The sequence below is a fragment of the Hyla sarda genome, unplaced genomic scaffold (genome assembly GCF_029499605.1).
Source record: "Hyla sarda isolate aHylSar1 unplaced genomic scaffold, aHylSar1.hap1 scaffold_518, whole genome shotgun sequence".
Classification (NCBI taxonomy): Eukaryota; Metazoa; Chordata; class Amphibia; order Anura; family Hylidae; genus Hyla; species Hyla sarda.
Genome location: NW_026610529.1, coordinates 138,021 through 164,706, shown reverse-complemented (window position 1 = coordinate 164,706; position 26,686 = coordinate 138,021). Strand labels below are relative to the sequence as shown.

The window sequence follows — 26,686 nt, the reverse complement described above, 5'->3', positions numbered from 1 at the left end:
AGTGACAATATCTTGTCTTTCGCCCAAAGAAACATCTTTTCTGTCAAGGCTTGTAGAAGGCTGTGTCTTGTTCCTCCCTGATGATTTAGGAAGGCTACTGTGGTAGCGTTGTCGGTGTAAACCTTCACATGATGATTTCAGATTTGATGTTGAGAAGCCTTCAGCGCCTTGAATGCGGCTTTCAGTTCTATGAAGTTGGAGGCGCGCAGACGAGTTTCCTCTGACCAAGTGCCCTGTAGGTAAGAATTCTGAACATGCGCGCCCCAACCTCTTTGACTGGCGTCTGTTGTGACTGTCACCACAGGAAGGGGAACCCAGGATACTCCTTTTTCCAGGTTTTTCCTCTTCATCCACCAAATGAGAGAATTTTTGACAGAAAGAGGAATTTTCGTCTTCTTCTCCAGCGAACTCTGCGAGCGGTTCCAGACTTTGAGAATGTGTTTCTGAAGGATTCTTGTGTGACTCTAGCACCATGGGACTGCTGGAATGGACATAAAAGACGGAGTCTCCTGCTGAACAATCCTGGCCGTACAGGAATTACATAAGGATTTTAAGGTAATTTTTCAAAGCATATGGCACATTTCTTAGGCTTGACTTGAGGGCCAGATACTCACTGGGCTGATCGACTTCCCTAGCTCCGCAGACTCAGAGCGAATTGCAGAGGTAGCGTCCATTTTAGCATAAGACATAAAATGGGTGAGTCTTACCTTTAAATAGCCCAGCTGATTCGGGTTTTGGCGCCTTCCAATCGGCGTCCCCACGTGCAGCACCGCCCGGCCATGATTCAAAATCCGCGCTGAGAGAGGAGGCGGAACTTCCGGTCTCTGGCAATCCCAGCACCCTGCGCAACGTGATGTCACACGCCAGCGCCGGAACCGCCGGAGACCAGAAAAGACCAGGGGGGACACGCGCGTGCGCCCGAGGTCCCGCACGCCTATCTCCCCGCTGCTTAAACTCACCGAGCGCCGTGGCGGAGACTTGGAGGGTCCGGGAGACTAGCGCAGAGCGCGCAACCCGGAGCGGCATCTGAGAGGGGGAAATCCTAGGACGACCGACCTCTGCCGCCTGGCTTGGCCCACACCGATCCTGACACCAGCCCCAGGACCAGGAGGTAAAACCTCAATGCTTCCTAAAGGAACAGGAAACACTGAGGGGTTGTCCGGGGAGGGGCCTTTTAACCTCTTTCTGCTTCCTGTTCCTTTAGGATCAATGGGGGCAATCTCATTGTGGTGCTGATGTGATGATATGAAAAAATAAAATTATTTGTGGGACAAAATGTAAAGAAAACATAATTTTACTGTTCAGTGCTCTGCCATAGGATAGCCCTGATCAGTGATATCTGCACTCTTCTAATATAGTCTGATTTGAGGGGCGACTTTGGCCACCATTTGGACTATTGTATTGTATGCCCCCCATGATTCCTCTGCATACAATACAATAGTCCAGCAATTGATCGATTGCAGCATCTGAAGGGTTAATGGCGGACATCAGCTGCATGACCCGCCGATTATGAAGTGAGAGGAAGCACCTGCACTCACCTATGTACGTGACGTAAACGTACATCACGGTGCGCTACGTACCAGGATATTATGACATTTTCCCCTGTGGATATGGTATTTGGTAAGACGTTTCTGGAGTCGCTTCAATTGCCCTCGCTGACCTCCGATCACCAATATGCTCTTAATGGGGACTTCACTGAAGATGAAGTTCGGCAGAACATTAAAGGTCTTCATAATGCGAAAGGGCCGGGCCCTGATGGTTTCTCCGGTGAATTTTATAAGGTCTTGATTGATGAAGTGACGCCCCCATTAACGTCTTACTTTAACCATCTCCTAAATTCTGGCTCTCGGCCTTTGCACTCAAACACAGCCGTCATTAATATCCTTCTAAAGCCCGGCAAGGATCCCCTCCTGCCCCAATCCTACCATCCCATATCTCTTATTAACCAAGACCTTAAGCTAGTGTCTAAAATGCTTGCTGATCGCTTAAGTCTGTTTCTGCTCTTGTTGATAGGTCCTTCCCAAGTGGGCTTTGGGTCATCAGTGACTAATATCTGCAAAGTGTTAACTGTCGTGGATAGGATGCAGCACCGTCCTGAGCCTGGGGAACAACCACTGTTTCTGGCACTTGATGCCAAAAAGGCATTCGATAATGTCAGGTGGGACTGGCTTGGGATGGTGTTGGACAAGGTTGGCATTACTGGTCATTTCCATAAATTTTTAGGGGGTCTCTATGCTTCCCCCCCCAGGCACAAATTCACACCAGGCATATTATCTCCCTCCTTCCCTCTTTTTAAAGGGATGCAACATTGATGTCCCCTGTCCCCTCTTTTATTCAATCTGGAACCTTTAGCCGTCACCTGGAGGACTCTGATTTGTATCAGGGCATTGCAATCCAGCGCAAAACAGTCAAATTGACCCTTTTTGTGGATGATGTTTTGATCTTCCTAGCCAATCCGAGTGCCCATTACACCCCCCTGATGTCCACTTTAGCTCATTTTGGTACCTCCTCTGGGTATAAAATCAATCAACTAAAAAGTGAACTACTCCCGCTGGGACCCTCTAGGTCTACCTCTTATTGGAATACCCTGGGAATACCCGGGGATCTTGTCAAGCCCCATATCACTTACTTAGCTATAAAAATTGGTAGAGACCCCTCTTCCCTCTACACCTTGAATTATCCCCCTTTGTTCGAGCAGATCCAGGATGAGCTTCGTCGCTGGCATCAATTACCAATCTCCTTCCTAGGCAAATGTCATTTGATCAAAATGATCAGCTTTCCTCGACTCTTATACCAGTTACAAACCCTGCCTGTTTTATTTAAACATAAGGCTGTGAGTACTCTAAACTCAGCCTTCACATGCTTTATATGGGCGGGTAAGCGCCCGCGAATTGCCTTACAAAAAATTATGCTTAGTAGGGCTGATGGCGGTGTGGGTTTTCCCAACCTCTGTGGCTATAACTCTTATGCCTCTCTAGACATGTCATGGATTTATATAACCTCTCATGCCTCTCTAGACATGTCATGGACTTATAGAACCTCTCATGCCTCTCTAGACATATCATGGACTTATAGAACCTCTCATGCCTCTCTAGACATGTCATGGACTTATAGAACCTCTCATGCCTCTCTAGACATGTCATAGACTGGCTCCATGAGTCTAGTTTTCATTCCAACAATTCTCTGGAGGCGGATCTCACTTCTCCTTGGAATTTGGTTTTGTGCCTCCATATCCGCATCCCATGCCTTCCCACCCATATAATGCGTTCATTAGTAATTATGGACACGATGTTAACGTAGAAAGCTGTTTGTAGGGCCTATGGTCTACCTTTTTTGCTATCTGGGCGTCTCAATCTCTGGGGTCATCCAGAATTTCTCCACGGCAGAGAGAACAGTTTGTCTGAGGTTTGGCGTAGCAAGGGGATAAATGTGGCAAGACAGTTGATGCATGCCGAGGAAAGACAGTGGCTCCGCCCGCAGGAAATTACTAACTTCTCTCTGCCGCCTTCTCATTTTCTCCAAGTGTCTCAACTTCTTTCTTTTTGCACGTCCCGGCTCAGGAACTGTCCTCCGAATTGTCTTCCTCCTCTTTTGAAGACAAGGTAGGTCCATAAACTAGGAAGGCGTCTATTTCGGCTTTGTATAGATACTTTAATGACCGTCTTTTAAAGGTCTCCAAACATACACTTTTTGCTAAATAGGAGTCAATTCTTCAGGATCCTGATGTACGCGAGCGGATATTGGGGGGTTGGTGAAAAGTGAGGGTTAATGTCATCAATGAGCGCTGGTGCGAAAAAATTTTTAAGCTAATGCACTTTGGCTACTTGGGCTTTAATATCCCGGCTACCTCTGCATTCCCAGACAGACATACTGCCTGTCCGAAATTCAATACTCCCGACAGGGATTTTTATCATGGCATTTGGTCCTGTTCCAAGTCGCAGAGCTTTTGGGGGGACGTTGTAGACTATATCACTAGGTATTGGACCGTTCGGGTTCCATTGACTCCTCAGTCTGTTGATCTTTCTGTTGCAAAGTACGCGCATAATTATGTGTGACTGGATAAAGACTCCCATGCCGGCCATAGCCGATGTGGTAGGTGTAGGTGGACAGACTGGACACAGAAAGACACAGAGAACACAATGCGAGGAAATTCTTTGCAAAGTGGCGTACTTTCCTGTCCGCTCACTATACCAAAACCCAATTGATGCCATAGTGTTACTTTTCCGTCACACTGAATGGTACTCCCTGGCGTCCCTTACTAATACCCTTGGTCCTCTTCGTCTTTCAGCTGGTCTGGAGTGAGCTTCCTGGGGTTTCACATGTGTCTGCAGGTCTTCTATCTTTTCCTTTTCTTTGTCTTTCGTGGCCCCCTCCCCTCTTCCCCCTTTTCGTGTGTTGTATTGTTATATTTTGTTCTGCTTGTCTGTTTGTTTGTGTGTCAGCTTATTGGTCTTGTGTTGTCGGTGCACATGGGTGGTTGTATGCTCTGTCCTATTTATGCCGGTATTTAATGCTAGTGGAGAGGTTAACATCAAAGTCATATATTACCTTGCTATTATGACCTGTTTATTGTGTTTTACTTTCTTGACTCTGAGGGTACTGCACTACTCATGTCTGTTACACCTGTGCAATGTAGTTAAACTTACTTTTATTGCTGTTCTTATAAAATTGAAAAAATCTAATAAACAGTTATGGTTAGAAGAGACGATCTTCAAGGGAGACGCGCGGATCCTGTCTGATGCCTTGAATTAAAGTCTCTATAATCATAATGAGAAGGGGGCGGGGACAACACTGACGCGTTACATTCCCTATACACAACGTCAGGGACAATATTACATTTATTATAAGTCCAGTGTGCGGAGATGAATGTAAGATAATAAATCATATAAGAAAGAAAATGTTTATTGACAATTGGTAACAAGTTTGGAGATGCAGTATATGATATACAGTGGTCCCTCAACATATGATATTAATTGGTTCCAGGAGAACCATCATATGTTGAAACCATCATATGTCGAGTTCATATGTCTATGTAAAAATGGTAATTGGTTCTGGGGCCTCGGAACCATTGTATGTTGAATACATATCTCTATGGGAAACTGCTAATTGGTTCTGGGATGACCATTGTATGTGGAGTGTATGGGGAGTGTTTAACAAACCAGGGTGCCTCCAGCTGTTGCACAACTACAACTCCCAGCATGCATGTACAGCCATTGACTGTCTGGGCATGCTGGGAGTTATAGTTTTGCAACAGCTGGAGGCACACTGATAGGGAAACATTGATGTATGGGGTGTATAGTGTGTATATGTATTGTATGTGATGTGTGACATCGGATACAGTACTGTACAGTTCTTTATATACCTTCAGGGGGGGACAGAATGTCCTCCATTACCATCCTGCCGACTACAGCTCTATAGGAAAGGAAGGGGAGGGCAGCCAGCAGCTCATTGGATGCCTGCAGCAAGATGCTGCAGGCTATTGGCTATGGCTGCACTGGGGGGGCGGGGCTTACACGGAGCTCACAGTGGAAGCCTCCGTGAGTTAGCAGGACAGCATGTGAGTAACAGGAGGCAGAACGGGGCACATTAAACAACTGTCAGTTGCTGAAGTTGTCAGCGCTGTCAGATAGCTGTTTGTACGATGGCCCCGACACACAGCAGCATCATATGTCGAGGCTGCCTTCAACATACGATGGGCTCTGAGAGGCCATCATATGTTGAAATGATCATATGTCGGGGCCATCATAAGTCGGGGGATCACTGTATGTATAAATGTCAGATATCCTATGTACATGGATAATATATAGATGTGTTATCTGCATCATTTACTGCTCTGAATTGGCTTCTCTCCTGTGTGAATTCTTAGATGTCTAACAAGACTTGATTTGTCAGTAAAACAATTCCCACATTCTGAACATGAAAATGGCTTTACCCCTGTGTGAGTTCTTTGATGTTTAACAACATCTGATTGCTGAGCAAAACATTTCCCACACTCTGCACATGAAAATGGCTTCTCCCCTGTGTGAGTTCTTTGATGTTTAACAAGAGTTGATTGCTGAGTAAAACATTTCCCACACTCTGCACATGAAAATGGCTTCTCCCCTGTGTGAGTTCGCCGATGTTTAATAAGATCTGATTGCTGAGCAAAACATTTCCCACATTCTGCACATGAAAATGGCTTCTCTCCTGTGTGAGTTCTTTGATGTGAAACAAGATGTGATTGCTGAGTAAAACATTTTCTACATTCTGAGCATGAAAATGGCTTTTCCCCTGTGTGAGTTCTTTGATGTGTAACAAGATGTGATTGCTGAGTAAAACATTTCCCACATCCTGAACATGAAAACGGCTTCTCTCTTTTGTGAGTTCTCTGATGTACAACAAGACCTGTTTTAAAAGTAAAACAGTTCCCACATTCTGAACATGAGTATGTTTTCTTTCCTGTATGAGCTTGATGATGTCCAACACCCCTTCTGTGACCTTTCTGTGATGACTGAGAAGACAGGACCTGTATATAAGGATGAGATGACAGATCTTGGATGTGAAGGGCTGAGGGTGTATCTGGGATAATGGAATGTTCTTCATATGTATCTTGTGTGATATCATCATCTGCTTTATAATCTGAAGATATAAGATTCTCCTCTGATCTCCTGGTACAAGAATCTGCAGAGAATAACACAGATTTTATTATCAGTATTAACCCCTTAACAACCCAGGAAATGTAAGCTTTTGTGATATAATTTTTTTCTCCTCTCCTCATAGCCACAACTTTTAAAATGTATCCATCTACACTACGTTTGAGAGCTTGTTTTTTGTGGGACTGATCTTACATTATATCAACAAGCATTAAAATATTAAGTCCGGTCCATACAATCACATCGATATCTAATTTGCATAGTTTTCATTACGCTTTACTACTTTTTAAAAACAATTACAACAAAAATAGCTTTTAAATTTTTAAAACAAAAATGTTTAAATATTATTGGAGGGGGGTCATTTACATTTTTAAAACATATTTAGAATTTTATACACTTTTTGGTCCCTCTATAGGACTTGTATGAGCAGTCATTGGATTGCTCATACAAATCAGTACAGTATGTATTTACTGCATTGATCCATCAGAGCCGACCATAGTCAGGCTGTATCAATAGCAGAGTCCCGGCAGTGACAGAGTCCTAGCAAAGGCCTTGGGCTGCCATGACAATGGATGAGCCCCCCATGTTCACTTCGTGAGGAGCCAATCCAGACCACTGCTCCGCCAATGATTCTCACTAAGGCTGTTTAATCGTTGATGTCAGCTTTGACAGTAGCATCTAAGTGGTTAATAGCCAGCACCAGAGATTGCTCCGTGTCTGCTATTAGCAGCGGCCCTCAGCTGATGAATGTGGCCAAGAGCCACCAGGTATAGAGGGGGTAAATAAACATAATGGGTCATTAAGGGGTTAAACGTTTCATATATTCATAGTTACATCTTGTCCAGAATATTACACAATGGAACAATCTCCTCATCCTACCTTGTGTTCTGTCTCAAACCCAATGATCACTGTGTAGAGGTCAGAACACGGGGCCACCAGAATTTTCGCAACAGGGCCCATAATAACTGATTTCTCCTGAGGTGTCCGGCTGCTTTGGGATCATGGTGCACACAGAACAGAGGTAGCCTGAGTTTTTTAGGCACAAAACACCCATCACTCAGGTGGCACTAGTACATATAGGGCTAGAATACGGTCAGCAGGTATGACTGGTATGTAAAACCTTTTCTTCTACTGTTACTGGGGAATCATTCCCTATTAAGTAATTTCTTAACTGTGGGTCACAATATATCATCTATTTGCTCCAATGCCCGGACAACCTACAATATGTCGGTAGGACCATTGGCTGTTTCAGGGAACGCCTGAACAAACACGGCAGCAACACAGCACATGGGTTCCTACTGCATAGTGTTTCACATAACAGAACGCCACAATGGCCATTTCAACTCCATATGGGCAACTCCCATTGAACAGGTGGCTAAAGATGTGAACCAGAGATATAACTCACTAAGGAGAAGACAAACCCTCCGCACCCTGTCCCCCGGGGTCTGAATGAAATGATTTAGTGTAACCTTTAATACATTAACCATCCTGATGTTTTCTCTTATAAACACTCCCTTTAATATCCAAATACATGTGCGAATAATAATTGCACTGTGCTCTGATTTTGGCCTCCAGTCGTTTCACACTGAACATCCACATACATGTCAGTGTGCACGCCCATACTTATGTTTATTTATCTATTTATCGCTTCCTCTTCTATATGTTTTTATATATTTTATGTAATATATATATGTATTTTTATATATAAGTATGTTTCATGTATTTATATCCCTATATACACCTCTTATACACCTGCTGGTTGCCCGTATGACTATATAGATGATTTTAGTATCCCTTTCTTATTATCTTTCTCTATTATGGCTCATCACGCCTTTCTCTATAAGTATTATATTGCTTTATATTACATTTTCAGTATCATGGTAATATAGCACTATGTTCTTCCTATTACCAGCTCTTTGTATTGCCTCTTGTGTATACTGTTTACATTCTTGTCTCTTATACTACTTCCCCCTCTCGCACACACATTAGCTGGTTATGTCACCATGCACTCCCCTACACAATATATTCAGTGTTGCACATACATAACTGCCGAACTGTTCCCAGCACAGTTAGTTTATTATGACGTTGCTGCTGAACTGCTGCCAGCGATCACTGGCGCCGCGCATGGCTCACAACTGCTGATGCCGACGCTCACAGTCCACGCTGACATTTACTGACAGTCTAGCTTTCTCCTGCCGGGGTCTCCACTCTGATGTTTGGGCACCTGTAGTCATGTGATGACCGCTCCATAGTGAAGCATCCGTGACTACACCTCTCTGTGCTAAGCAGTGGTTTTCACAAGCGCATCATCACATGGCTATACGCTTCTCTTGACGTCAGCTTTGTTTAAATCTGAAATCCGGATGTTCTCAGCAGCCCGGATGTGGCCACCACTGGCCCAATTTTCTATTCTGTTTATTACTTCAATCCTACTGTTACAGCGAGCGCTCCGATCCCCGCCTCCGGATCGGAGCGCCCTCTGCCTACCTCCGCTGCCCCCGGTCCTCGGCGTCTCCCAGTCAGAGACACCGACCGGGAGCGCGGGTCCTATTGTCCTGGGGACGCGGCTCGCGTGGCTGCTGGCCACCGCTCACGTGCCGCGTCCCCCTCCTTCTCACCTGCGCTCCGGCGCGCTGCGGCCCCGTCCTCGTCATTCCGGCTCACGCGGCCCCGCTCCCCAGGGCGCGCGCGCCGTCTATGGTAAATATAAAGGGCCAGCGCACCAATAATTGATGCGCTGGTTCCCGATTCCCCCACTGTGTCCCTGCCTATTTAAGAGCTCTTCCCCTTCCTGCCCTTGCCGGATCTTTGTGCCTAGTGCCATTTTGAAAGCGTTTCCTACAGTTGTGTTTTGCCTTGCCCGTTGCCGTACCCATTGCTATTGTCCTCTCGCCTGTGAACCTTGCCGCCTGCCCTGACCTTTGCTACGTCCGACCACGCTTCTGCCTTCTCCTTTGTACTACGCCCGTCTCAGCAGTCAGTGAGGTTGAGCCGCTACCGGAGGACACGACCTGGTTGCTACCGCCGCAGCAAGACCATCCCGCTTTGCGGCGGGCTCTGGTGAAAACCAGTAGCAACTTAGAACCGATCCTCCAGTACGGTCCACGCCAATCCCTCACTGACACAGAGGATCTACCACCAGCCTGCCGAATCCTGACAGTAAGATCCGGCCATGGATCCCGCTGACGTTCCATTGCCTAGTCTGGCGGACCTCACCACCATTGTCGCCCAGCAAGGTCAACAGCTGGCTCAGCTAACCACTATGATTCAGCAGCTTCTGCCGTCTCAGCAACAGCCAGTACCTCCGTCTGCTTCTGCCGCTTCTTCTCCTCCTGCAGTTGCTTCCGGATCCAGAATCCGTTTGTCCTTGCCGGACAAATACGACGGAGACCCCAAGCAGTGCCGAGGGTTCCTGTCTCAGTGCTCCCTCCATCTCGAGCTACTCTCAGATCAGTTTCCAACTGAGCGAGCCAAGGTTGCCTTCATCCTTAGTCTGCTTACCGGGAGGTTCCTGGCCTGGGCTACACCACTTTGGGACCGCGCTGATCCTGCCACCACCTCTGTACAGAACTTCTGCCGGGAATTCCGTAACGTTTTTGAGGAACCCGCCCGGGTTACCTCCGCAGAGACTGCCATACTGAACTTGACCCAAGGAGGTTCTTCTGTGGGGGACTATGCTAAACAGTTCCGCACACTCGCCGCAGAACTTAATTGGAACAATGAAGCCCTCTGCGCTACTTTCAAGAAAGGACTTAATTCTGATATTAAGGACGTCCTTGCAGCTCGAGAGCTGCCTTCTACCCTCTGTGACCTCATCTTGCTGGCCACCAGGATTGATAAATGTTTTTCTGAAAGACAAGAGGAACTCCTCCAGGAGAAAGAAAAGACTCGTCCAAGACGTTTTCCTCGTCTGGCTCCCGTTTTTTTCCGTCCACCTCAACCTGTTCCTGGGCCTCCCGCTGTGGAAGCCATGCAGGTGGACCGGTCTCGCCTGACCCCACAAGAACGAAGCCGTCATAGAGACGAAAATCTATGTCTGTACTGCGCCAGTACCGAGCACTTCCTGAGAGACTGTCCTCTTCGTCCTCTACGTTCGGGAAACGCCCGCACCTAGTAAACGTGGGAGAGGCGTTGCTGGGTGTGGATTCTTCCTCTCCACGACTCATCTTATCTGTGCAGTTGTTCCTACCGTCCAAGTCCTCCTTTACGGCTGCCGCCTTCTTGGACTCCGGGTCTGCTGGCAATTTTATCCACGCCTCCTTGGTCGAGAAGTACCGAATTCCCATAGTCCGTCTGTCTAAACCCTTCCTCATCTCTACTGTAAATGGTGAGAGACTTTCTGCCACGGTTCAGTACCGTACCCAGCCTCTTCGGATGGACATTGGGATATTTCATACAGAGGCTTTGGAGTTTTTTGTCCTTCCTTTTTGTTCCTCAGAGCTCCTGCTGGGTCTTCCGTGGTTGCAACGCCATTGTCCTGTCCTTAATTGGACCACCGGGGAGATTCTTCGCTGGGGTTCATCCTGCTCTAACCGATGTCTCAAGCCTGCTCCTATTAAACGAGTCCCGCCAGTGCTTCCACCCCCGGGTCTTCCCAAGTCTTCCCACGATTTTGCAGATGTCTTCTGTAAGAAACAAGCAGAGACTCTTCCACCTCACAGGCCTTATGATTGTCCTATTGACCTGCTACCTGGTTCTTCTCCACCTCGGGGCAGAATCTATCCTCTCTCTCCTCCTGAGACTCAAGCCATGTCTGACTATCTGCGAGAAAACCTTCAAAGAGGGTTTATTAGGAAGTCTTCCTCCCCTGCCGGAGCCGTTTTTTTCTTTGTCTCTAAAAAAGATGGTTCTCTCCGCCCCTGCATTGACTACAGAGGACTTAATAAGATTACCATCAAGAACCGCTATCCTCTGCCCCTGATCTCAGAACTGTTTGATCGTCTCAGAGGTGCTAAGATCTTTACCAAATTGGATCTTCGTGGGGCTTATAACCTGATCCGCATCCGAGAGGGAGATGAATGGAAGACCGCCTTTAACACCAGGGATGGACACTTCGAGTATCTGGTTATGCCCTTCGGTCTCTGTAATGCTCCTGCGGTCTTCCAGGAATTTGTTAACGATATCTTCCGGGACTTGCTTTATACCTGTGTGGTAGTATATTTGGATGATATCCTTATATTCTCCTCTAACCTGGACCAGCACCGGGCTCATGTTCGTCAAGTCCTCACTTGTCTTAGAAGAAACCGCCTGTATGCCAAGATCGAAAAATGTCTCTTTGAACGTTCCTCCTTGCCATTTCTCGGTTACATCATCTCTGCTCAGGGATTGCAAATGGATCCTGCTAAGCTTTCCTCAGTTCTAGATTGGCCATGCCCCACTGAACTCCGGGCCATACAAAGATTCTTAGGTTTTGCTAACTACTACAGGCAATTTATTCCACATTATTCTACCCTGGTGGCTCCCATAGTGGCATTAACCAGAAAAGGAGCTAATCCTAAGACCTGGCCTCCTGAGGCTGAAGAGGCATTCCTTCTTGAGGTGGATGCATCCTCAGTGGGAGCCGGAGCTGTGCTTACCCAGAAGTCGTCCAAGGGTAAGACCATAACCTGCGGCTTCTTTTCTAAAACTTTTTCCTCCGCTGAAAGGAACTACTCCATTGGGGACAGAGAACTGTTGGCTATTAAGCTGGCCCTAGAGGAATGGAGACATCTTCTTGAGGGTGCTCCTCACCCAGTGAACATTTTCACAGACCATAAGAACTTAGCCTACCTCCAGTCTGTCCAGAGACTGAACCCCCGTCAAGCCTGTTGGTCCTTGTTTTTCGCCCGCTTCAACTTTGAGATTCATTTCAGTCCTGCTGCCAAGAACATTAGGGCTGATGCCCTTTCTCGCTCTTCTGACGTTGTGGGGGACCTACCTTCTCCCCAACACATTATCCCACCTGAACGTCTCATCTCTGTGGCTCCCACGGACATGCGCCTACTGCCTCCTGGCAAGATCTACATTCCTCCTCGTAAACAGCTACAGATTCTCAAGTGGGGCCATGCTTCCCTTTTTGCTGGTCATCCTGGGGTCAAGAAGACTCTTCAACTAATCTCTCAAAGGTACTGGTGGCCCTCTCTGGAGAGAGACGTCACCAAATTCGTTCAATCCTGCATGGTCTGTGCCCGTGACAAGGTTCCCCGTCAGAAACCAGCGGGCCTTCTTCTGCCCCTTCCTGTGCCTGAGACCCCCTGGTCTCACATAGCCATGGACTTTATTACTGATCTTCCCTCCCCAAGTAATTTTGGTTGTGGTGGATCGGTTCTCGAAGGTGGCTCACTTTGTGCCCCTGCCTGGTCTTCCGTCCGTGCCTGAACTAGCCAAACAGTTTTTTCTTCACATCCTCTGCCTCTACGGTCTTCCCAGACACATCGTCTCGGACCGTGGAGTGCAGTTTGTTAAAAATTCTGGAGGGCTCTCTGTGGTCAACTCGGAGTCAAATTGGACTTTTCCTCCTCGTACCATCCACAGTCTAATGGTCAAGTGGAGCGAATCAACCAAATCCTGGGAGACTATCACCGTCATTTTGTGTCTTCCCGTCATGACAATTGGTCGAATCTACTCCCGTGGGCGGAGTTTTCTTATAATTTCAAGTCATCCTCCGCCTCCAACAAATCTCAGTTTTTCGTGGTGTATGGTCGTCATCCCCTGCCACCTCTGCCTCTAACCACCACTTCCTCTTCTGTACCTGCTGTCGAAGATCTTCTTCAAGACTTCTCTTCCATTTGGCAAGAGACCCACTCAGCTCTCCTCAAGGCTTCGACCCATATGAAGATCCAGGCCGATAAGAGTCGCAGATCTCCTCCAGAATTCCGTCCTGGGGACAAGGTGTGGCTTTCTTCTAAGTACGTCAGATTCAAGGTACCAAGTTACAAGCTGGGCCCTCGTTTCTTGGGTCCCTTCAGGGTCAAAAGCCGCATTAATCAGGTTGCCTACCAGCTCCATCTTCCTCCCTCCCTTCGTATCCATAACTCTTTCCATGTCTCCCTCCTTAAACCCGCTGTCTTTAACCGCTTATCTCCCAAACTTCTTTCTCCCACCCCTGTTGCTGGTACCTCTGACATCTTCATGGTCAAAGAAATTCTAGCTTCTAAGATCTCCCGGGGGGAAAGATTTTTTTTGGTTGATTGGGAGGGCTGCGGCCCTGAGGAAAGGTCGTATGAGCCTGAGAGTAACATCTTGGACCGCAGCTTCGTTCTCAACTTTCTTGGTTCAAGAAGAGGGGGAGACCTAAGGGGGGGGGGGGGGGGTACTGTTACAGCGAGCGCTCCGATCCCCGCCTCCGGATAGGAGCGCCCGCTGCCTACCTCCGCTGCCCCCGTTGTCTCCCGGTCAGAGACCGGGAGCGCGGGTCCTATTGTCCTGGGAACGCGGCTCGCGTGGCGGCTGGCCACCGCTCACGCGCCGCGTCCTTCTCACCTGCGCTCCGGCGCTGCGGCCCCACCCTCGTCATTCCGGCTCGCGCGGCCCCGCTCCCCAGGGCGCGCCGTCTATGGTAAATTTAAAGGGCCATCGCACCAATAATTGATGCGCTGGTTCCTGATTCCCCTACTGTGTCCCTGCCTATTTAAGAGCTTTTCCCCTTCCTGCCCTTGCCGGATCTTTGTGCCTAGTGCCATTTTGAAAGCGTTCCCTACAGTTGTGTTTTGCCTTGCCCGTTGCCGTACCCGTTGCTATTGTCCTCTCGCCTGTGAACCTTGCCGCCTGCCCTGACCTTTGCTACGTCCGACCACGCTTCTGCCTGCTCCTTTGTACTACACCTGTCTCAGCAGTCAGTGAGGTTGAGCCGCTACCGGAGAACACGACCTGGTTGCTACCGCCGCAGCAAGACCATCCCACTTTGCGGCGAGCTCTGGTGAAAACCAGAAGCAACTTAGAACCGATCCTCCAGTACGGTCCACGCCAATCCCTCACTGACACACAGGATCCACCACCAGCCTGCCGAATCCTGACACCTACCTATTATTAATACATTATTCATGCATCCTCCTATTTCTTATTTTAACTAAGTGTATTTTTACTACTGATGTTTAATTTGTACTGTTTTAACTGTATACCATGTGATGAGTGTTTTCTCAGGCCCCTCCCACTAAGTTGTTGGCGCCTTGTTTGCACCTATTAAAAGTCTGACTGTATTCACTGTATGTATACTGATCTGAAGAAGGGTGTGGCTCTCCCGAAATGCGTAATCTTTTTATTTGTTTTATTCAAATAAACCTTCCAGTGTTTTATACTTTTGCATCTCTGGTTTTGGTTTGTTACGGAATCAGCAGCGCCTCTTCAAGGTTTTTTCTCACGTTATTACAAGTATAAATGCTGATGTCAGCTTTGACTGTAGCATCTAAGTGGTTAATATCCAGTATAAGAGATTGCTCCATGTCAGCTACTAGCAGCGGCACTCAGCTGAAGAATGCAGCCAAGATCCACCAGGTAAAGAGGGGCTGCAGCAGAGTCCGCTTGATTTTAAGAAGATTTTAGTATATGTTCTGTCGAGGCGATTTCAATAAGATTCTGCTGCACTGTGCACACAACGGAATTTACAGATCAGACTTGACGATTCTTTCTGCAGATTCTGCTTGGAAATGTATTTCAGTCTATGAGACGCCGCATTTCAGAACGGTCCTACCGCCCGTCGGATCATTTAAATGTGCAAAATGTCGCTCATGTTTTCTGGGTGTTCATTCCGCAAATTTTCAGCCATTTGAACCCGGCCTTAGTGTTCTTAGTGCCAAGAAGAAAGGAGACACATAATAAAATGGGGAGAAGAAGAAGAGAGCCCACCTAGCCTGTCCTAGAGATAAACATTTGGCCGCAGGGAGGTAAATGAAGTGTTTGTGCTCCATAAGAATTAGAATAGGTCCGGTAGTACCCACAGACAAGTGCGGCCACTCCTTGAGGGACAAATGATGGCCACTGAGGAAAGATTCCTGGTAAGAAAGCTATAAGGATAAAATGGTCTCTCTGGGGTAGGAAGGTGAGGCACCTATTCTGTCTCAGACGCATCGTATGAACGGGGAAGCTGGGTTGTGGTGACCCAGGATGGGAGCTGTGGTGACGGCAGCTTTCAGAGTGTAAAACGTTTGTGACCTTCGTGGAATTCACATTTCTCCAGTTTGTAATACAGAACAATCTCTCACAACGTAGCAATGCAGCTAATGATTACAGCGCCGGAACTCTGCATATACTAAACGGATGTGAGTAAGTGACCCCTCTTTGTAAAGCTGTTTACCCCACTATATCCCCGTATATTGGCTTTAGTGTGGAGAACAAGGGGTCAGATTCTCTATAAGTTACTTTGGATAAGACTGTAATGTGATTGAGGCCCCTGAGATTGATACAGGGCCTCAACTCACCAATCCCAGGGGCCCCAACTCACCAATCCCAGGGGCCTCAACTCACCAATCCCAGGGGCCCCAACTCACCAATCCCAGGGGCCTCAACTCACCAATCACAGGGGCCTCAACTAGATTTATGTATGAACCCCTGGGACAGTCCGTCTGTAACATACTCCTCTATGGCTTGGTTCTCTGCCACAAACAGAGGGTAGACTCGGCCCTTTGGGGGTATAGCACCTGGTTGAGGCTCAATGGTACAATCATGGGGTCTGTGGGGAGGTAGTGCCCCCTGCCTACATCTTATCAAACACATTGCTGTACTCCTGGTATACTTTAGGAAGAGAAGATCTTTGTCGTGTACAATTATACGACAGACCGAGGAGATACAAACCAACCAAACCGATCTATATGTAAAGGTAGAAGCAAACTGAGGGGACCAAGACAAACCTCAGCTGTGACCCAGTCCAAACGGGGATTATGTCTCTGGAAACAAAGAACCGAGCACAACAGGATAATGCCGAGAGATAATCACCTGGAACTAGAGGGTCTCCTGGTAAAGTGCCCCCAACACCACAGACAAGGGAACTGTCTCATGGATAAGGTGAGGGGGCTGTAAGGGTCTTCTATAAATCACTTCCATGGCCAGTGGACCCAAAGCTGGAGTGGGATAGAGTTTTTGGCTACAAACACATCATCAAAATAACCATCAGCACTGGAGACCACGAGGACCTGCGTGACCACCGATGAAATATACCATGATAGGATAATCCTAATCATAGCTTTGTCTTTGTGGAACTCTGGGGATGAAGAAAGCCCACCCAATATCTGTCCCTAGCAGGACCCCAAGTGTTTCCTCACCGGGTTTGGCATGATCTGAGCAAAGGGCCACAATAAAGACACATCCCCTCCCCCTAATATATTCCTTCTCCTCCACGGAAAGGGGGGTGGTCCTGAGCTGCATTGGTTTCACCGTTTCAGATGATCCAGGAGGCCACAATCTCATCTTGTATAATATCGGAGAGTCCACGAGAGAACGTGTCCACCAGCGCTTCCTTATGCCAGCACACTTCTGCTGCTACAATACAGAACTCTATTGAATTCTTGGCCACAGTTCTCGTCCCCTGTTACATGGACATGAGCTGCTCTGCCGCAGAGGGAGAACGGACAGGGAGATGAAATGTCTCTGTAGTCGTAGATAATACGTTTATCAGTCTCCAAAGAGGATTCACCGGGGATAGAGCGTTATCAGTAAGGAGGGAGATCAGGAATCCTTGTATTCCAACTGAATAAAGGAATATACAGCAGAAAAGACTGACAGGACACAGGGCTTAAAGGGGTACTCTTTTTAACCCCTTAATGACGCAGGACGTATATTTACGTCCTGCGCCGGCTCCCGCGATATGAAGCGGGATCGCGCCGCGATACCGCATCATATCGCGTCGGTCCCGGCGCTCATCAACGGCCGGGACCCGTGGCTAATACCACACATCGCCGATCGCGGCGATGTGCGGTATTAACCCTTTAGAACGGCGGTCAAAGCTGACCGCCGCTTCTAAAGTGAAAGTGACCCGGCTGCTCAGTCGGGCTGTTCGGGACCGCCGTGGTCAAATCGCGGCGTCCCGAACAGCTGACAGGACACCGGGAGGGCCCTTACCTGCCTCCCCGGTGTCCGATCGGTGAATGACTGCTCCGTGCCCGAGATCCAGGCAGGAGCAGTCAAGCGCCGATAACACTGATCACAGGCGTGTTAATACACGCCTGTGATCTGTGTAGAAGATCAGTGTGTGCAGTGTTATAGGTCCCTATGGGATAACAATGATCAGTGTGTGCAGTGTTATAGGTCCCTATGGGACCTATAACAGTGCAAAAAAAATTTAAAAAAAAGTGTTAATAAAGGTCATTTAACCCCTTCCCTAATAAAAGTTTGAATCACCTCCCTTTTCCCATAAAAAAAATAAAACAGTGTAAAAATAAAATAAAAATAAACATATGTGGTATCGCCGCGTGCGTAAATGTCCGAACTATAAAAATATATCATTAATTAAACCGCACGGTCAATGGCGTACGCGCAAAAAAAATTCCAAAGTCCAAAAAAGCGTATTTTGGTCACTTTTTATACCATTAAAAAATGAATTAAAAGTGATCAAAAAGTCCGATCAAAACAAAAATCATACCGATTAAAATTTCAGATCACGGCGCAAAAAATGAGCCCTCATACCGCCCTGTACGTGGAAAAATAAAAAAGTTATAGGGGTCATAAGATGACATTTTTAAACGTATAAATTTTCCTGCATGTAGTGATGATTTTTTCCAGAAGTCCGACAATATCCAACCTATATAAGTAGGGGATCATTATAATCGTATGGACCTACAGAATAATAAGGTGTCATTTTTACCGAAATATGTACTGCGTAGAAACAGAAGCCCCCAAAAGTTACAAAATGGCGTTTTTTCTTCGATTTTGTCGCACAATGATTTTTTTTTCCGTTTCGCCGTATATTTTTGGGTAAAATGACTAATGTCACTGCAAAGTAGAATTGGCGACGCAAAAAAATAAGCCATAATATGGATTTTTAGGTGGAAAATTGAAAGTGTTATGATTTTTAAAAGGTAAGGAGGAAAAAACGAAAGTGCAAAAACGGAAAATCCCTGAGCCCTTAAAGAAGATATCCCATGCAGCAAAGAAAAAAATAAATACCTAGCCATTCCATAGTATATTCACCTACCACCTCTCTGACATGTTTGTGATTTTTTTTCCGGCCCCCATTCACTGGCTATTCAGCTCATAAATTCCAGTTACTTCCTGGTTATGGTGGCTATGCCTGTGATCTCAAAGACTACATTTCCCTGCATGCACTGCTCACATTTCCTGCTCTCAGCTGCCTGAGCAGAGAGCTTGTTACCACCCCTAACTCAGTGCTGCTCAGCCAATCACTGCAGAACAGAGGGAGGACAGTGTGAATATTCATCAGATGGGAGGGGCTAAGGCCGAGCACAGGGAGCTCTCTGCAGCACAGGGGTTTTCTGGGTAATTGTCACGTCACGGCCCCTGGATGCTGCTGATAACAGTCTGAATAGGGGGTCGCAAGTCATGAAAACCTGAAACAGCTGAATTTCCTGTCAGACAGAAGAATGCAGATAAAGCTTGTTTCTAAGCAGCATTGGTAATGGAAGTGATTTACAAACCTATATAACTTTACCTTCAGCACTAAAAGCTGAACAATTGTTTACTGTGAGACTTGTCCTTTAAGGGGTTAAGCAACTGATGCTAGAAAGTTATTCAGAATTGTAAACTACTTCTATTTAAAAATCTTAATCCTTCCAGTACTTATCAGCTGCTGTATGCTCCTGAGGAAGTTGTGTAGTTCTTTTGTGTCTGACCACAGTGCTCTCTGCTGAAACCTCTGTACATGTCAGGAACTGTCCAGAGTAGGAAAAAAATCTCCATAGCGAAATTATCCTACTCTGGACAGGTTCTGACATGAACAGAGGTGGCAGCAGAGAGCAGTGTGGTCAGACTGAAAAGAACTACACAACTTTCTCTGCAGCATACAGCAGCTGATTAGTATCGGAAGTAGGGATCGACCGATTATCGGTATGGCCGATATTATCGGCCGATAATCACGATTTTGGGCATTATCGGTATCGGCAATTACCTTGCCGATAATGCCACGCCCCCACCGCGACCGCCCCCCCGAACCGCAGCACCGCGTCGCACCCCCCACCGCACCGCCCCCATTGCCTCCCCCATCCCCGGTTTTATAATTACCTGTTCCCAGAGCCCACGCTACTTCTTGCTCCTGCTGCGTCCTGCGTTACGCTATGCGCAATGACGAGTGACGTGACTCAGTGTGCACAGTGACAGTTCAGGAGGACGCCATCGGAGCCAGATGTGGAGTGGACCCAGGTAATTATAAAACCGGAGATTGGGGAGGCAATGGTGCCGCTGCGGTGCGGGGGGTTGGTCGCGGTGCGGCGGGTAAGGGGGGGGGGGGGTGGCGGGTGTGGTGCGGTGGCGGCGGTCGCGGTGGTGGGGGGAGCGGTGGCGCTGATAGGTCTCAGGACCCCCGGACAGGCAGGGGGAGAGAAGCGGGTGGCGGCGGCGGTCTGTGGCACCGCAAAAGCCACTGCAGTGCATTGATTTAAAGCGCCCGCTTTAAATCAATGATCTACAGAGGAGTTGCGGGGGGATAAATAGCCGATAACTTATACCGGAATATCGGTATAAGTTATCGGCTATCGGCCCTAACCTCCACCGATTATCAGTATCGGCCCTAATAAAAACGATATCGGTCGATCCCTAATCGGAAGGCTAAAGATTTTTAAATAGAAGTAATTTAACTTTCTAGCATCAGTTGCTTAAAAAAAATAGTTTTCCATCGGAATACCCCTTTAAAAAAATTCCATTAAAAACTATTAAAGTCGGTGACTAAGCAGAATCTGTGACTGTTCTCTGCATTTCATGGTTACTACTCACCTGGGCGGTTACCTGTAGGAATGTCCTCCATATACTGCTCATCACCGCTCACATCTGTTTCTTTTTTTTCCCTTAAATCTCTAATATTATTATAGATCAGATCGTTCCCTATAGGAATGTCCTCCTTATACTGCTCACTGCTGCTTATATCTGTCTTTTCTTCTTCCTTCATGTCTGTACCGTTAATATAGATGAGATCTTTCTCTGTAGGAATGTTCTCCTTATACTGCTCATCACCGCTCACATCTGTCTCTCGAGCATTAATATTGTTCGGATCTTCTCCCTGATTCATAAGATGTGGGAGAAATATTGTAAAAGTCATCAGACAGTAGGAGAAGTCACGTTGGATGTTATAGATGAGCAGGAGATGAGGAGTCATGGAGGGTGAGGGGACTGACCACAAGAGCTTCACAGCCCTTCTACAGATCATAGGGAATATCTCCATCTACCTGATCATCCTGTGGGAGAAGAGGACGGGGACACCTCTCTGGTGCTGTTCTCTTACTGGATCTGACTGAAGGGAACACATACAGAGACTGAATTCATTCGTTACATACAAATAATGACAGGACGTGTGTATATAGTCATGTCTATTACCTGGTGATGTGAGGAGCTGCTGATCCTCCATCATGACCTGATCCTTGTACTGATCCTTGTGTCCTTCTACATACTCCCACTCCTCCATGGAGAAATAGACCGCCACGTCCTGACACCTTATAGGAACCTGACACATAATGATACAGTCATCACCCCGACCCCTCCAGTGGTGTTACTGTATAATGTCCCAGCATTCCCAGCAGTGTCACCTCTCCAGTCATCACCAGACCCCTCCATTACTGTATAATGTCCCAGCATTCCCAGCAGTGTCACCTCTCCAGTCATAACCAGACCCCTCCATTACTGTATAATGTCCCAGCAGTGTCACCTCTCCAGTCATCACCAGACCCCTCCATTACTGTATAATGTCCCAGCATTCCCAGCAGTGTCACCTCTCCAGTCATCACCAGACCCCTCCATTACTGTATAATGTCCCAGCAGTGTCACCTCTCCAGTCATCACCAGAACCCTCCATTACTGTATAATGTCCCAGCAGTGTCACCTCTCCAGTCATCACCAGACCCCTCCATTACTGTATAATGTCCCAGCATTCCCAGCAGTGTCACCTCTCCAGTCATCACCAGACCCCCCCATTACTGTATAATGTCCCAGCAGTGTCACCTCTCCAGTCATCACCGGACCCCTCCATTACTGTATAATGTCCCAGCAGTGTCACCTCTCCAGTCATCACCAGACCCCTCCATTACTGTATAATGTCCCAGCAGTGTCACCTCTCCAGTCATCACCAGACCCCTCCATTACTGTATAATGTCCCAGCAGTGTCACCTCTCCAGTCATCACCAGACCCCTCCATTACTGTATAATGTTCCAGCAGTGTCACCTCTCCAGTCATCACCAAACCCCTCCATTACTGTATAATGTCCCAGCAGTGTCACCTCTCCAGTCATCACCAGACCCCTCCATTACTGTATAATGTCCCAGCAGTGTCACCTCTCCAGTCATCACCAGACCCCTCCATTACTGTATAATGTCCCAGCAGTGTCTCCTCTCCAGTCATCACCAGACCCCTCCATTACTGTATAATGTCCCAGCAGTGTCACCTCTCCAGTCATCACCAGACCCCTCCATTACTGTATAATGTTCCAGCAGTGTCACCTCTCCAGTCATGACCAAACCCCTCCATTACTGTATAATGTCCCAGCAGTGTCACCTCTCCAGTCATCACCAGACCCCTCCATTACTGTATAATGTCCCAGCAGTGTCACCTCTCCAGTCATCACCAGACCCCTCCATTACTGTATAATGTCCCAGCAGGGTCACTTCTCCAGTCATCACCAGACCCCTCCATTACTGTATAATGTCCCAGCAGCGTCACCTCTTCAGTCATCACCAGACCCCTCCATTACTGTATAATGTCCCAGCAGTGTCACCTCTCCAGTCATCACCAGACCCCTCCATTACTGTATAATGTTCCAGCAGTGTCACCTCTCCAGTCATCACCAGACCCCTCCATTACTGTATAATGTCCCAGCAGTGTCACCTCTCGAGTCATCACCAGACCCCTCCATTACTGTATAATATCCCAGCATTCCCAGCAGTGTCACCTCTCCAGTCATCACCAGACCCCTCCATTACTGTATAATGTCCCAGCAGTGTCACCTCTCCAGTCATCACCAGACCCCTCCATTACTGTATAATGTCCCAGCAGTGTCACCTCTCGAGTCATCACCAGATCCCTCCATTACTGTATAATGTCCCAGCATTTCCAGCAGTTTCACCTCTCCAGTCATCACCAGACCCCTCCATTACTGTATAATATCCCAGCAGTGTCACCTCTCCAGTCATCACCAGACCCCTCCATTACTGTATAATGTCCCAGCAGTGTCACCTCTCCAGTCATCACCAGACCCCTCCATTACTGTATAATGTTCCAGCAGTGTCACCTCTCCAGTCATCACCAGACCCCTCCATTACTGTACAATGTCCCAGCAGTGTCACCTCTCGAGTCATCACCAGACCCCTCCATTACTGTATAATATCCCAGCATTCCCAGCAGTGTCACCTCTCCAGTCATCACCAGACCCCTCCATTACTGTATAATGTCCCAGCAGTGTCACCTCTCCAGTCATCACCAGACCCCTCCATTACTGTATAATGTCCCAGCAGTGTCACCTCTCGAGTCATCACCAGATCCCTCCATTACTGTATAATGTCCCAGCATTTCCAGCAGTTTCACCTCTCCAGTCATCACCAGACCCCTCCATTACTGTATAATATCCCAGCAGTGTCACCTCTCCAGTCATCACCAGACCCCTCCATTACTGTATAATGTCCCAGCAGTGTCACCTCTCCAGTCATCACCAGACCCCTCCATTACTGTATAATGTCCCAGCAGTGTCACCTCTCCAGTCATCACCAGACCCCTCCATTACTGTATAATGTCCCAGCAGTGTCACCTCTCCAGTCATCACCAGACTCCTCCATTACTGTATAATGTCCCAGCAGTGTCACCTCTCCAGTCATCACCAGACCCCTCCATTACTGTATAATGTCCCAGCAGGGTCACATCTCCAGTCATCACCAGACCCCTCCATTACTGTATAATGTCCCAGCAGTGTCACCTCTCCAGTCATCACCAGACTCCTCCATTACTGTATAATGTCCCAGCAGTGTCACCTCTCCAGTCATCACCAGACCCCTCCATTACTGTATAATGTCCCAGCATTCCCAGCAGTGTCACCTCTCCAGTCATCACCAGACCCCTCCATTCTTGTATAATGTCCCAGCAGGGTCACCTCTCCAGTCATCACCAGACCCCTCCATTACTGTATAATGTCCCAGCAGTGTCACCTCTACAGTCATCACCAGACCCCTCCATTACTGTATAATGTCCCAGCAGTGTCACCTCTCCAGTCATCACCAGACCCCTCCATTACTGTATAATGTCCCAGCAGTGTCACCTCTCCAGTCAGCAGCTCCATCATCTTGTTGATCAGTTCTCGGATCTTCTGTTTCTCCATTTCCTCATGTATCAGGGAGTGAGGTGGGGGCCCCGGGATTGGGCTCAGGGTTCTTCCCCATCCTTCACACACAGGGGCCCGACAGCACCCACTAGAGGACTTCTTCACTACTGTGTAATCCTGTGTATGGAGAGACACATTAATATCACTACATACATTCCCAGAATCCCTCACCTCTCTAGTCATATCCATCTGTTATTACATAGATAGGAATGAGGTCATGTGACATCACTCCCAGAATCCCTCACCTCTCCAGTCATATCATCTGTTATTACATAGATAAGAATGAGGTCATGTGACATCACTCCCAGAATCCCTCACCTCTCCAGTCATATCATCTGTTATTACATAGATAAGAATGAGGTCATGTGACATCACTCCCAGAATCCCTCACCTCTCCAGTCATATCCATCTGTTATTACATAGATAAGAATGAGGTCATGTGACATCACTCCCAGAATCCCTCACCTCTCCGGTCATATCCATCTGTTATTATCGATAAGAATGAGTTCATGTGACATCACTCCCAGAATCCCTCACCTCTCCAGTCATATCCATCTGTTATTACATAGATAAGAATGAGGTCATGTGACATCACTCCCAGAATCCCTCACCTCTCCAGTAAGCTGGAAGAGTATCTGTAGGGTGAGGTTTATGATCCTGTCGGCCATCTTGTTCCTGTCTCTCTCCATGGTTGATGGGTCATCCAGGAGAATTCTCTTATATAGAAGATATCAGCAGAGGATCCTGGATTGGAGAAACCTGAAGGGAAGAAGAAGAGACGATGATAAACCGCACCAGATTCTATGGAGAAATAAAATCCATTTCCTGGAGATAATCTGGGGAAACATCTGAGGAGACATTATAGTCACAATGATTTCGGATGAGTTCTCCTCTATGATGACGTCCTCGGAAATTACCAGAAAATCTTTCAGAATCTTTGGCGGCAAAGAATCAAATACAGAAGAACAAACACCGAGAACACGAAAAGAAAGACAAGAAGGTAAACGTAAAGAAAAGAGAAGGAAAAGGGAGGATAGAGGGTGAAGGGAAACAAGGGGGGGAGGAGCATAAGGAGGGAATGGACGACCAATCACATGACCCAGCAATATAGCAGAGAACACGCTGGAGGACACAACAGGACGGCGACTCCACAGGATCCTGGAATCACATCCACGGGGGCCACGTCTGGTAGAATCTATCATGAGACTCATGGATGGCGACTAATCTATCACCTTGGACACCAGAGCCGGAGGAGATGGGAAGATTTATAGGATGTGGGAGATGAAGGGTTAATGTATCATTTTACTATATTTTATCTATAGATCAATGTCTGTCCCCTCCCCCAGAGAGAGGAGAAGATGTCTGGGGGCGGAGTCACCTTTATAGGGGTTCATTTTGTCACCTCACAGCCACGCCCCCTCGTGATGTCACACCACACCCCCTCATGATGTCACAGCCACACCCCCTCGTGGTGTCACAGCCACGCCCCCTCGTGGTGTCACAGCCACACCCCCTCGTGATGTCACAGCCACACCCCCTCATGATGTCACAGCCACACCCCCTAAATGTCACAGCCACACCTCCTCATAATGTCACAGCCACACCCCCTCATGATGTCACAGCAACACCCCCTCGTGATGTCACAGCCACACCCCCTCGTGATGCCACAGTCACACCCCTTCGTGATGTCACAGCCACACCCCCTCCTTTCATGTCTATGGGAGGGGGCGTGTCGGCAGAGCCTGGATCCACAGAGGAGTCGGCCCAGTTCTCCATAAACCTCCTTCTACAAGATGGCGGCGGCCGGGGAGACATGTGGACACCGCGGGGAGAGAACCAGAAGGAGAAGAAGAACCTGACATATTAGAGGTAAAGACATAACAGGAATAGGGCCACAAGGACAGGAGGGCGGGGCTTCTAGCTGGGGGCCAACTGGGCGGAGATATAGGAAATGAGTAAAGATGGCGGAATAACACAAACAGCAGCAGAAACAACACAATATATTAACCCTTCTCTCACCAGGAGCAAAGATAAAATAATATTAAAGTAAAAAACACAAAAATACATAAAAATAATCCCCAAAGGAGAAATCCCAGGATGAGGGGATCGGCCTCTATATAGGGGAGGGGGTGCGATTAACCCTTGTAAGGTTTTATTGTCAGTACAATGCATGGGTCATACCAGTGTGCGGGGGGAGGAATATACCATCTGTGCTGCTGGAGGGACGTAAGAGAATCCTGACAGGGAGAGAACACACCTACCTGTATCTGTAGAGGAGCCGTGTACTTACAGGACCTGCGATGATGTCACCGTCATGTGATCAGTCACATGGAGGAGGAGGAGTCACATGATCAGGGGCTGCTGCTCTAGGCTCATCTGCTCAGTGTATGCAGGACTCTACTGTCACATGACCATTATCACAGGTACTTCAACTACAATCTCCTCTATCCTGCACTGCTGAGCTCCGCCCACTCCTGTCACATGATCCTTCCCACAGGTCCTTTAGCCACAGTCACATCTATACTGCTTACTTTGCCCCCAAATGTACTGGTCACATGATTGTGACATCACAGGTCCTACACCTCCAGCATGTAGCAGATACAGAGCAGGTCCTGGTGG

At 47.7% G+C, this 26,686-nt stretch overlaps 2 protein-coding genes across 5 annotated transcripts in view; one reads left to right on the top strand and one right to left on the bottom strand.

Annotated features, from left to right (window-relative positions):
- LOC130338369 (oocyte zinc finger protein XlCOF22-like) overlaps positions 1-26,686 on the top strand; it is a 55,769-nt gene that overhangs the window by 16,826 nt on the left and 12,257 nt on the right.
- LOC130338365 (oocyte zinc finger protein XlCOF7.1-like) lies at positions 4,882-26,402 on the bottom strand. 4 transcript variants are annotated; one of them, XM_056553985.1, is made up of 7 exons: positions 26,363-26,402; positions 24,679-24,826; positions 24,005-24,184; positions 21,084-21,210; positions 20,936-21,000; positions 20,487-20,769; positions 4,882-6,660 (listed from the first exon to the last, which is right to left on the bottom strand). In XM_056553985.1, the coding sequence occupies exons 2-7, from the start codon at positions 24,754-24,756 to the stop codon at positions 5,822-5,824; spliced, it is 1,572 nt and encodes a 523-aa protein (XP_056409960.1). In that variant the 5' UTR covers positions 24,757-24,826; positions 26,363-26,402; the 3' UTR covers positions 4,882-5,821. The 4 variants fall into 4 exon arrangements, with proteins under 4 accessions (XP_056409960.1, XP_056409961.1, XP_056409962.1 ...); XM_056553986.1 differs by lacking the exon at positions 26,363-26,402 and adding an exon at positions 26,329-26,356; XM_056553987.1 differs by lacking the exon at positions 26,363-26,402 and adding an exon at positions 26,249-26,303.